At 40.3% G+C, this 13,054-nt stretch overlaps 1 protein-coding gene across 1 annotated transcript in view; it reads right to left on the bottom strand.

Moving 5' to 3' along the window:
* The window catches only part of lrp1bb (low density lipoprotein receptor-related protein 1Bb), a 426,184-nt gene that overhangs the window by 168,591 nt on the left and 244,539 nt on the right, over positions 1-13,054 (bottom strand). The window contains exons 19-23 of the mRNA XM_034694098.1: positions 12,583-12,708; positions 11,053-11,166; positions 5,965-6,045; positions 5,660-5,830; positions 3,385-3,567 (exon numbers count right to left, since the gene is read on the bottom strand). Coding sequence (XP_034549989.1) covers positions 3,385-3,567; positions 5,660-5,830; positions 5,965-6,045; positions 11,053-11,166; positions 12,583-12,708 — 675 coding nt within the window. The remainder of the gene's footprint in view (positions 1-3,384; positions 3,568-5,659; positions 5,831-5,964; positions 6,046-11,052; positions 11,167-12,582; positions 12,709-13,054) is intronic.

Here is a 13,054-nt window from a genome sequence, read left to right as displayed (position 1 = left end):
AAAAAGACTTGAGAAAAAAGAACCTTGAGCTTAGTGTTTGTTGATAGGATGTCACAAATACATTAGGGTGAAACGCTACATTAAAGGTGACATATCACGCTTTTTTCATCAATATATATTGGTCTAAGAGGTCCCCAAAACATGTCTTTAAAGTTTATGCTCAAAAAAACACTTTGAAATCAGATTTTGGCATGCCTGAAAAGCCCTCTTCTTCAGCCCTCCTCAGAACAGTCTGTTTTCTCTCTGACCACGCCCCCTCAGGAAGTGGATGTGGCCTCGGCTCTCCAGCACGTTGATCTAATGTTTACATGTTGGCTGAATATACACGGCTGCTCACAGACCGCTTTACTTCAACCCTCTGAATCTGATCCAGAATCTGATCCTGACGGAGAGGCGCCTGCAGCAGGACCTTTCTGAAGGATTGGTCACAGATTTAGTGTTTCTTGTTTTATTTATCAGTATGTAGACGTGTGTCTTGGTACACAGCTACGAACATGTAGCTATGTGGCTATGCTAACTAGCGCTAGCACTTATCCATGATAAATAAAAATCATCCACTAGATCTTCAAATCTGCAGACGTGGGGAGTAAAACCGACCTCTGCCAGAAAGGCAGCAGGACCTTTCTGAACGATTGGTCACAGATTCTGTGTTTCTTGTTGTTTTATTTGTCAGTATGTCGATGTGTGTCTTGGTTCACAGCTACAGCTACAACATGTAGCTATGTGGCTATGCTAACTAGCACTAGCACTTATCCATGATAAGTAAAAATCATCCACTAGATCTTCAAATCTGCAGACGTGGGGAGTAAAACTGACATCTGCCAGAAAGGCAGCGGGACCTTTCTGAAGGATTGGTCACAGATTCTGTGTTACTTGTTGTTTTATTTGTCAGTATGTAGACTAATGTCTTGGTATACAGCTACAGCTACAGCTACGACATGTAGCTATTTAGCTATGCTAACTAGCGCTAGCACTTTTCCATGGAAAATTAAAATCATCCACTAGATCTTCAAATCTGCAGACGTGGGGAGTAAAGCCGACCTTTGTGTTTATTAAGACAGCCTACAACTAGCATGACTCCCTCCTAAGCTCCTTGTTAGCACACATTTGTGCAGGTAATGAAAAACGGAGGGGGGATTCAGTATTATTTTATACAGTCTATGGGCTGAACAAGCTCCGAGCTCTGACTCCGTGACAGACCGGATATTGTTGTGACGTAACAAAAACACTGAAGTCTGAAACGGCTCGTTTCACACACATTTACAGAAAGGTGGAGAAATCAAAACAGGGGCAGAATGGATTTTTTTCATTCTCAGGGGGGTTTGTAGACATGCCAGGGAAACATATTTCAGGTAGAGAACCATTAAAAAGTCAATTTTGCATGATATGTCACCTTTAAAACTCCTAACCAAACTGGCATATTCCCAGATAGCAGTCATGAATGTTTGGATGACATTTCATATTCTATGATGTCCCTCATAATAGGGCTGGGCGATAAAACAATAATGATACTTACTGTGATAGCATTTTTCTTGATATAATTATAACAAACGTTCCATACAAATATGATATATTTAAACATGTATAAAATCACCCCCCAAACACTGGAAAGGGAGGGGGAGCCAGTGTGCCTTGTGTGCTAGTTCCCACCGAAAATTGAACGGAAGAAGAAGACCACCGATCATGTCACAGGGTAAGAGGTGGGCAGGCTTAAAGACGTTTGGAGTGGAATCAACAGTTAAAATGAGAGACAGCAACACTGATGACAAATGTAAAACCTACCAGCTCAAAGCAGAGTCGTTAGTCTACCACTGTGCTGACTCAGCTGTAATTATTAACTTCATACACTTCATTAAATATACTTTCAGGACGTGGGTAAAGGAAGAGCACAGAGACAACTTCTGCTGTTCATTTCTAACACGTTTAATGTCCACCGCGACCGTAGGACAACTGAACACTGAATAAGTGTGATGCATTCACTGCACTGTGGGAAACAATATCACTCTACCTGTAACCCTTAGTAGTCTTGAAGGGGAGAGCACAACTCAAAACAATACTCTATAAACTGATACACAGTTCACAATTTGATATATTTTTGTTGTAAGTTCAAATCAAATTATGCAAATTATCTCAGCCTGAGAAAAAGAGGATGTACAAACTAAAACTTCACAAAAATCTATTCTTACACAAAAGACCTTCTTCCTGTTAGCACCGTCCAAAATGAAGGATTCAAGAAGCTTATGTTACAATGTTACAATGTCATTTAGCAGACGCTTTTATCCAAAGCGACGTACATACGAGAACAAGAACAACACAAGCAAAGATCTAGACAAGAGGAAACAAGATCAGTTAGAGTAACAAAGTGCTTCAAGTCCATTTGGGTGCAGGTACTGCCAAGCAGTGTAAAGGCAATGCACAAAAATAAGTAAGGATTTTTTTATTTTTTTCGAAATAAGGAACATCTACAATGAAGCAACCAAACAATTTAAGACCTTCCATTAACATCATCAACAATTAACATTACCACAATAATGACCAAAGTACCAAGTGCTGGGTCCCTCAAGAGCTGAACACAGATTCCCAGAGTAGAGCAGGACAGTGCGAGTCAATCGTAGCTGGAAGACATGATCTGCCACTGGGGACAACAGTGGAGAACAGTATAGCTAAGTGCATAGTGCTTCCTAAAGAGCTGGGTCTATAGCTGTCTTTTGAAAGTAGAGAGGGACTCTGCAGATCGAATGGAGTTGGCCAATTCATTCCACCATTTAGGGGCAACAGAAGAGAACTATCAGAAAACTAAATCTCAGACACAAGCTAACAAACTGTCTGGTTTCTTCAACTTTCACTCACGACCAAAAATCTGCCTTAAAATTTAAATGAAATAATGATTTTAAATTTATCGTGATGAAAAAAAAAAGTAAATGCTGCCCAGCTCTACCTTATACACAGATCAAAAGCTGACGTATTATATAAAAATTCACATAAATCTTAACAATAGCCGATGATCAAGTTGTATCTTTGGCTCTCTCTCACTGTGTTTCTGTCTTAGTTCAGACAGCTTGTCTTGAACTAAAACTATTTATTGAAGAGAAATGATGCAAGCTCAACTCACAAACAAGCTGGATTTAGTTTTGTTGCCTCAGGATCAGATTTCATACCACAGACCAACCAAAATTATCTGTGCCTGATGAGTAATGAAGTATAAAATCATCACCACATCAGTGTTTCCGGGTGTCAGGCTACATCTAAATCTTCCTGAAGATGTTTAAGACCCATGTAACAGCTGTGACAATTCAAAATGGTGATTCACAGGGAGAAAAGGAAGCACTACTTTCCCTATTTTTGATCTTGGTTTGTTGTTCAGCAGTGTATTGCGTTCACTACCTGTATCTTTGCAGGTAAACTTGGCCTTCGGGTCGCACATCCTTTTAGTGCCCTCGCAGTCTTTCTCATCGCTCCCGTCCTCGCAGTCCTTGTCTCCATCACACCTCCAGCGTTCTGGGATGCAGGTCCCATCTGCGACACAGTGGAATTCCTCTTCGCTGCACTCAATCACGGATGGCAGCACTGAAACAACAGGCGTTCAACAATTACTGCTTCACAGATCTACAGCGCTCTTTCATGGGCTCAGGCGCAGCACTATTAAACTATTATTGCACAAGACATCTTTTAGTGTTTACAAACTTTTATCTTTCCAAGGAGGGCACTTGGCAGTAATAACAGGTCAGTTAAAGCTAACAGGGAAGTTACTACACTTTCAGCATTTAAGGTTTATATCTCTAAGATGTTTCTGTCTTGTGAAATGATTCTTGTCACTATATCTTTCTCCTGCAGCTATTTATATTGAATAAACAAAACTAGTTCCACTACACCGCTATCTTGTGTGCGCTACACTGCTGAACATAACTTTTGAGGAAAATGAATGCTAAATAAAATGGGAGACAGAAACAAATGATTATCTATAATGACTAATTATGACTAAAACAGCAGTCATTTATAAGTCCTCTGCAAATACAAGAAGCAGAGGAACGCCAAAGAGTATCTTTATCTTCTTCTATAGTTTCAGCACATTACAGAAAAAGCAATATGCATTAATTTAAGTCATGAATCCAGCATAGAGAACAGCTGCTTCTGATTAACCATTTGCTTTTTCATGTTAAAGTCGAACCCAAACAACATTTCTTTAAAAGCCAGGGAAAAGCTAGACAGATTCAATCTCCTGTGGGGAAAGCAGAAGCAGACACGGGGGAGTGGAGGAGCCTGCGGTTCCCGTCAGGAAACAGTTTGATGAATAGTCTACACATTCTAGTGACAAGCAAGTCAGCTGTGAGTTTCTAGGAGCTTGCATGAGGTTTCTGTGGTAATTAGATTAAATGATTCAACTCCTGATGGGAAAATTCCCCCAAACGGAGACCAGATAAGATTAGTCACACGTGAATGTGGAGACAAAGTTATTGGACTCAAGCTGGTAAAAAGTTTAATATGTAATCACGACATCTCAATTGAAAGGTGGATTTGAAATGCAAATAAAATCTGTGTCGGATCATTGGCTCACTAATGCAGATGTAGGGAGTCTCTCTTCTCTCATGAAGGCAAACCAGAAGATTCTACTCGCAAGGTCAGATTTTGAAATAATTAAAACAGAACAAAACAAAGAAATGAGTGGATATAGATCAGGGATATTGTTTTCTGATAGTTTAATGTATAATAGGATATAGCATGTAGGTTATGCTTTGCTGGAGGGGCATTGATAGTCCAACGCAATGGCGTATAATTGTGTATGGACCGTATGGACGTGTCCCTACCAATCTCAAATGATGGCTGAAGGGGAAAAAAATGTGCTTCATGCAGCACACAAAGGGTTAAATCCTTTCCCACTTCGGCACTGCCTCCCAAATACGTCTTTGAGACCGGTCTGTTTTTTGATTGGCTTAGCTCCCTGTAGGCTGTTTCGCTCGCAGGTTTTCGCCAGTGTTGCACTCATGTCTGAGGATATCGGCAGGCAAGAAAAGAAAGATGGACATTAGAAGCTATTTCAACAAACAGTGTCAGTCACCAGAGGAAAATAGTCCCCCCTCATATGCAACCGCTAATGAATGCAAAACATCGGTTCTGTTGCAGCCGGATACACAGGCAGACGCTGGGGGCTATGTCCCAACCAATTTCAAAATCAAACCTACGCCATTGGTCCAACGATTTTATATTTTTCACCACTTCACAGTAGGGTTGGGACGAAATATTAATATGATGGGGCTGAGTATTGATATTTTAATTAGATAAATATGGTGCTAGATTTTCATGTCAATTTGACTCACCGCGTCACTACTTAGGGACTCCACGCAGGGCAATGAAGGCATGAATGAGGGGAATGTGAACAGCAGTTTATTGAGCGCACAAGAGATGTTGGACAGAGCTCGAAATGCACTGCAAACTGCTCTTAAAACAAAAAGAGAACAAGCTGTTGTAACTCTTCATGCTGAGACCAGCTTGGTTTATTTGATATCTGGATATATCGTTTCATCATTGTTTTGCAATATATCGATTATCGTAGTATCGCTGTATCGTGATACTATTGTTATCGTGGGCCAGGTATTGCGTATCGTGAGTCACCCAGCGATTCCCACCCCTACTTCACAGAATTGAACAGAGGCGTTCTTACATGCTGATCCACCTCTACAGGTCATGTTCTCATCACTGAAGTCTCCACAGTCATTGTCACCATCACAGGCCCAGTGGTCTGGGATACAGCGGCCACTGGTGCACTGGAACTGGGTGTTGGAGCAGGACTGGATGCAGCCCGCTTCATCACTGCGATCGCCGCAGTCGTCATCTACACACACACACACACACACACACACACACACACACACACACGTGCAAAAACAGTCAGCAAAAACATTCTGACCATTCATCGTTGAACATGTGTTGATTCTTATGATACCTTCAAAAGATTCTTGTCCTTACCTGAATCACAATGCCACTGGATGTTGATGCATCGTCCATTGGAACAGCTGAACTGGGTGACAGGCTCACAGGTGGGGAAGGCTGAAAAAATGTGTTGACAGGTACACATTAAATTAGATCCTGGTCCAACCATCATGCTTGCATTGCAGTTTTATGAATTATAAGGCAAATGCACAGAACTTACACACTTTATTTCTCACTTAAAATGTCTCTCCATACTATTGAAATATGGTCAGCTAGTTTAGAACTAAAGACTGATTTATACTTCTGCATCGAATCGACGGCGTAGCCTACGACGTAGGTCTGCGTAGCACCCGTACCTACGCAGAGGCCTACGGATGAAGGCGACACGCACTTCCTCCAAAATGTAGCTATGCATCAAATCGACGTGGACCACAAGCCCTGTGATTGGTCCGCTCAAGGGCATTGTATTTCCTGCATTTACAGCACTTCTAGGATCTTGGACATCAGCCGCACATGAGCTGTGTATTTCATCTCCTCCAACGTGTCCTCTCTATTCTTCCCTGTAATCATTGCTGTATGAAACATGACCCGACTATTGCTGCACACACTGACACAGCAGTTCGTAGTGCTCATGTCCGCGTAGAAGTGTAAACCAGGCTTTATGTTGAATATCTTAAGTGCCATAGAAAATGATACAAACAATAAAAACGGATCAGCGGTTGAGGATGGCTCAAGGATAACTCATTGAAAAGTCAATGTGTGGTACTTTCTAAAGAGTAGAACTGAATATATCAAACATTGTCATGTGTTATTAAAGCTCCAGATGAGACTTATGGGATGTAGTTCTTCAAGATGCGGCATATTGATTGATCTTCAGAAGTTCTTCAGAAGGAATCTTACAATATAGATAGCCTTGACCTGGACAGTGAAGGAAAATACAAGTAAGACACTCGCTATCATTCCTCCCTTCATCAAAGCTCTGTGCTAAAAGGAACCATGTAAAGCCATGTTTTATTCCATAGTCTGTTTCAATGACCTCTCAAGACCTATGACTTTTATATTCAACCCTTATTTCATTGCACTGAAGGGAAAAAATCCAATCAGATGCTATCCTAGCAGAAACTTTACATGAATGTTAGATAAGTGTGAAACTTAACAATGCAAGCTGGTGATATCAAATCAATGACCCCCTCTGTAGTCACTAAATCACTTATTCAGCACCCATGCCTGCAATCTATGAGCTAAATGAGTCTAGTTATGGCATCAATATCGTCTACCAGCGCTGCAGGAGTGATGGAAAAATAGATTCTTCTGAATTTTGTGCATCAATAATATCGGATGAGCATTTATATTCCTGTCAGATACCATTCTTGATTCCAATTCTGAGATACTGTATATACAGTACCTTTCAAATACCCTTACTGGATGCCTGAAGCTTTATTGACTTCAGAATGCCAGTTTATGTATGAATTGATTTGTTGGCATCTGCTGCTGTCTGCAAAACCTTAAGCGCCTTCCAGGAGAGACACAGTATCTTTATCAGACACGTGTCTTCCATATTTCCCACAAATATGTTCCGTCTCACTGACAGCACATGACTGGTTTGAATTTAACATGCATTAAAAATGAAGCATGAACATGTATAAATAATGCAGGTTCCAAGTAAACAGAGAGTCTGGCAAAAAAAAAAAAAAGGAACAGTGGCATCCATAAATAATGATGGAAGTAAACAGAGAGCCCAATATGAGACACTGTGTGACAACTACTAAACTACTGACAAACAAAATCCAAATTAGCATCAATCTCGAAGGCGGCCACCACTGAGCTTCAGGTGTTCTAAAACCCACAGTCGCTGCACTGAAGCTAAGTGAGCTGCCAGAGCTTCACAGAAGAGTGCCTACAGAGAAGTAATGCCTGAGGAAACTCAGACAACAGTATGGGAGAAATATGTTTTTGCTGCACAGCTTGATTATGATTGAATGAAGCCGAGCATGAACTTTAATTACTGCTTACACCCTGGGTGTTTGTGAATGCGTACTGGAGCAGCTTAGGACACACAAAGGAAGGCTGAGGCGAGACAGCACAGTGCAGAGTTTGGCAAACATCAATCACTGTAAAAAGCTGCTTTAATACAAATAGTGATAAGAAGGGATCTTAAAACCTTTACCCCGATCTTTTAAGTCTATGCTTGTAATAAATCCAGTTCAACCTGCTGCTGAAAACATATTTTACAGCTTAAAAGGATGTTTTCTCATGAATAAAAATGTTAAATACATCTTCAAAGCTTAGGCCATCACAACATGCCTTTTTAAAGTAATGTTTTGCAATCCAGAACACAGACTGAACGAAACTGTCAGTTTCCAAAACACAGCTGAGATGACATGACTTAAAAACAGAGAACGCCTAAAAAGTATGGAGTTTACTCTCACCGCCCCTCTGAGCTGATGCCATCTTTGAGGGCATGTTTACTTCTTTCCAGAGGACTGAGCATTAATTCAACTTCTTAAACTCTGTTTGAAAGTAATGCACGTAAAAAGATGAGCAGAATATTCTACAAGACAAAAAATAAAAAAAAAACACTGCAAGAATCCGTCTTTGCAAATAACTGAGTTGTGATTTAGTGTTTGGCAAGTTGTGCAACATCAGATCAGTCTGATATGGTAAATGGACTACATGATGAATGGACTTGTACTTATACAGCGGTGTTCTGGTCTTTCTGACCACTCAAAGCACTTTTTACACTACTCCTTAAATTCACCCATTCTAACCCATTCACTCACTGATGGTAGAGGCTGCTATAAAAAGTCATCCTTTTTCATTGTTTAGGTGTATTGTAACTCAAATAAAACTACTGCACACTTTTTTTTTCAGCACCTTGCAAAAAAAAGTAAAATCACCGTACAAAAATACCTTGTTGGAAAATTTCCAGACATTTACAGAGAAATGGAAAGTGAACCATTCCCAAATGAAAGTATTACATATTAAAACAAACAAGGTAAATCTCTTTAAATTAGGGATGTAAATTTCAAGTATTTTCTGTGATCGATCTTTGAAAATGTTAACGATCAATTATTGTTTAATCATTAAAAAAACTTGAAAGTTTTCCATGTCAAAAATAATGACAAATGTGTTTTTTTCCACTAAATCAAATGTTCCTTCACGACACAGTGTATATTACTGACGGTATTAAACAGCTGCAGATCATATTGAGGTGTTCAACATGTTAAACATGCTGAATATCAACGTGAGGAGCAGGCTTATAAATAATCTCTGTGGACGCATGGTCAAAGAGTGAAGACTCAGACTACAGCATGTGGATTTACTGCAACAGGACAACTGAGCAGAGTCATATTTTAGACTCACAGTGTCCAGTTTTCTCTTTCTTATTGAGAAAAATAAACATTTAAACATGGTCAGGTGTCAGCCGGGAGCACAACCGGGTCAGAATCTGTCCGGCGGCGGAGAAAAAAGGCGCTTGTGGAAACCTGTCACTCAGCTGCAGCCCCCAGCTGAGCTTCTCCGCTGAGTGCAACACCTTCAGTCGGCTGATTCTGAAACATGCTTTAAACTTTAAACAACATTTGTATTGGGATATTATTTTTAAACAGTAGAAGGCGCTATCGGCATTATACTTCGCAGATAACGCCTTCTACTGTTTAAAAATAATATCCCAAAACAAATGTTGTTGAACCGATTTTAATCCACCCTTATTTGTCAGTTTTTTACTATCTTGCGATATATCCTTACATCCCTGAGTAGAACAGGAGCGTTTCGGATGCACAGTGTGTGGCTTAGATGGAACGCGACACTGCTCTTCCTGTGTTTACAGCCACTGTAGTGGATCTTTGAGCCGATACATCGTCACAGCATTGCTTAGAGCTTGGTCGTAATGACAGCATGCTACCAACAGATGATGCAAACATTTAGATTGTTCCTTTTATAATGCAAACCAGTAATAGCCATTTCCATTGAGCATGTTGGTGTGGACACTAGTGGTGAGGATTGAATACAAAGGACAACCAATGTCACGATCTTCTTCTGCAAGTATCCCTCCAGTCATGCACCAAAGTAATGGACTAAACTTTTATACCCTGGTTATAGTTGGCAAAAGATGTGACAGAATAATGCTGATTCTAAACTCTAGGTGACACTTCACCTTAAATATGTTTACTCATTTCAAAGTCATGAATTCTGTTTATCCTATTTTCAAAATGCATTACTTTGAAGTAGAGATAATAAACTTGATAAGTGAAAATGTTTACATGCTGGGGGAGCTTTATCAAAACTCAAACTCAAAAACTAAATCACCAGTTTTCACCCCCCAGGCACCAGCAATGTATGCCCCAAATTCATTGCAAAGCACCCAATTCCCAGAAGCTGAGATATTCTGTTTGGACTACAGCTACTGACACCCATTCATATCCAAAGAGGCCCAATCATTCCTTCTGTGTACTTCATGTGCTCGGACAAAATGCTGTTTCTAATGGCCTTTTTGAATAATGGAGGACTTATGTAGAATGAGAATTAAACTCAACAAGTGTGATTACTTTCATCAGCCTGGTCTGCTTTTTCTTATTATATATATATATATATACGTAGATATATATTAGTCACGTGCTGAAACCAAATGAAAACAAATTAACATTTTATTCCAATGTACTCATCCATTTAATCAAATTATCCAGAGTGGTGCCCAGCACATATCTTGCTGTCCTTTGAGGGTAAGTCTCGAAGTTGCCTTCGTAGGCGGCACTACAAATTTGTTAACAAGTTTTTGGCACCGGCAGCTACATAAATTATGAAGTCACATTTTTAAGGTTTCTAGACAAAAAGAAAATATTTCACTGCTGAAATAATAAATGAACAAGCAGTGCATGCTGAAAACTCAATCACCTTTTGTACCTGCTGAAGAATACCCTTGCTTCAAAGGTAAGCCAATAAGCAATAACTCAAATAACTAAGAAGTTAAAAAGGACAGATTTCCCTAAACGACCTTGTTAGCATTTACTGAGTTGGATTATTTTACATCCTGAACAAACAAAAGCAGCATAGAAAGCCCAGGCAGTCAGATCCATGTGGAGTGACATTTGAATGGCATGTGGCAAATGGCAATGCTTGACTCACTGCATGATGTTTCATCAGATAAATCCCCGCAGTCGTCCTCCCGGTCACATCTCCAGGCTCCAGGTATACATCGCCCGTTCTTGCATGAGAACTGGTCAGCCTGACAGGACTGGGCTGAGAGAGAGGGGGGGAATTAGCCCATTTATTTAATCACTCGGAGTTGATGCAAAAAGCATGTTCAAGCGCTGTAATGAATACTACATCACCAGGATGTTACTTTCTGTCCGCTGCAAATTCTTTATCACTCAATCACGCAGTACAGCAGGGAAAGTCAGCAGGCCACGGGCAATGTGCTTTTGCTGCACCGCTTTGATGAGCATGCACAGGCAACACACAAGTGATTTCTTACTGTTTTGGGATATGCATGTCTATCGGATGATGAGGAACATTCACCATCCTCTAGCTAATGCTTACTGATTGGTCCTGACAAAACTGCAAGAGGCTGCATGGAGGACATACATTGTGATATACTGTAAGTGTTGCCGTTTACTGCTGCCTCTTGTTCATGCCACAGCTATTTATTACTTGAGAGGGCTTTCATACAAAGAGAATGGTTGCAGTGTGCTGAGCTGACAGGTTTAATGGTGATCACAGTCGCCTGGATACAAGACAGCCCTGGACCAGATGTTGATGTACAAACATCTAAAGAGAGCACATTGCATCAGTGTGCTACCATTTAGACAAGAACGCTGTTCTGTTCTGGGATCCTGCCATGAACTTCAACTTTCCCTGTCCCTGTAAAGTTACTAACCATAGACCTTTCTGGAGTCTCTGAGCTCCATTGTCTCGTAGGTTCCATAGATGTCCCAGGCTCCAGCTGCAACAGCCACTACTACTACTACTACCATCCGTCCCATCACTATCATCACTGTCTCTCTCTCTTATTCTCCCCTATCCCTTTTTCCAACCTCAACTCGGTCATGAGTCTGGTTCTGCTCGAGGTTTCTGCCTGTTAAAAGGAAGTTTTTCCTTGCCGATGTTACTTGCTAAATGCTGCGAGATGCAATGCTCATGGTGAGATAAGACTGAGTCCTGTCTGTAAGAGGGGACTGTCTCCTGTCTTGGTGTTGGGTCTTTGTTAATAATTTAACATAGAGTATGGTCTAGACCTTCTCTGTTTGTAAAAGCATCTTGAGACAATGTTTGTTGTGATTTGGTGCTTTACAAATAAAGATTGATTGATTGTTTTTATTTGTTGCAGTCTACATTAGCTTGAATTGAATTTGTTAAGAAATCAATTACAGTAGTGTGTTACAAACATTCACAAAACTGGTCCTTCAACCACAAAATGCTGCTCTGATAACAGCGTCAGAAAATTCAACAGCGTTCCCGCTAAGCCAAGTGATGTTTTGGTGCAACTGATTGAAAACCAATCATTGTGCAAAGAAAACAAACGATAATGGCTGACAGATTTTGTGAAATTACAGGAAATTATCTTTTCAGCACAGTTGATAAAACTGTAGGAAAACAACAAACAGGAGCCAAGGCTTCTCTAAATCTAATGAAATATGAATGTGGTGCGGTACACACCTGAGCATGTGGTGTTGGCCTCGTCCTCATTGTTCCCACAGTCATTCGTTCCATCGCAGAGCCATCTTTTTGGGATGCAGCGGTTGTTGCTGCACTTGAACTGATCGACGGGACAGGTGTGGTTGACTAGAGTTCAAAGAAAAGAAGTCTGTCAGTGACCCGGCAGCTGAATGAATCAGACACTTCTGTATGAGGAAATAATTGCACTTTGTCGACCATGTATATGTACTTGTGTACTATGTATACTTAACTGTTCATTCACCTTATATCTAACTTCATTCAACTCTTCTCATATTTATTTCCTGATTGTACTTCTTTTAAAAAATATGTATGTAGCACAAAATATCATCTCACTGTTTAGACGTATATGGTTGAAATGACAATAAAGTAGAACCTGACCTGACTTGACTTGAACTAGTTTCAGTGTTTTCTCTCTTTTTAAAGGGGACATATCATGCAAAATGGACTTTTT

Source organism: Notolabrus celidotus, chromosome 10, assembly GCF_009762535.1.
Source record: "Notolabrus celidotus isolate fNotCel1 chromosome 10, fNotCel1.pri, whole genome shotgun sequence".
NCBI lineage: Eukaryota > Metazoa > Chordata > Actinopteri > Labriformes > Labridae > Notolabrus > Notolabrus celidotus.
Note: the sequence above shows the minus strand (reverse complement) of the source record. Positions and strands in the feature narration are given on the sequence as shown.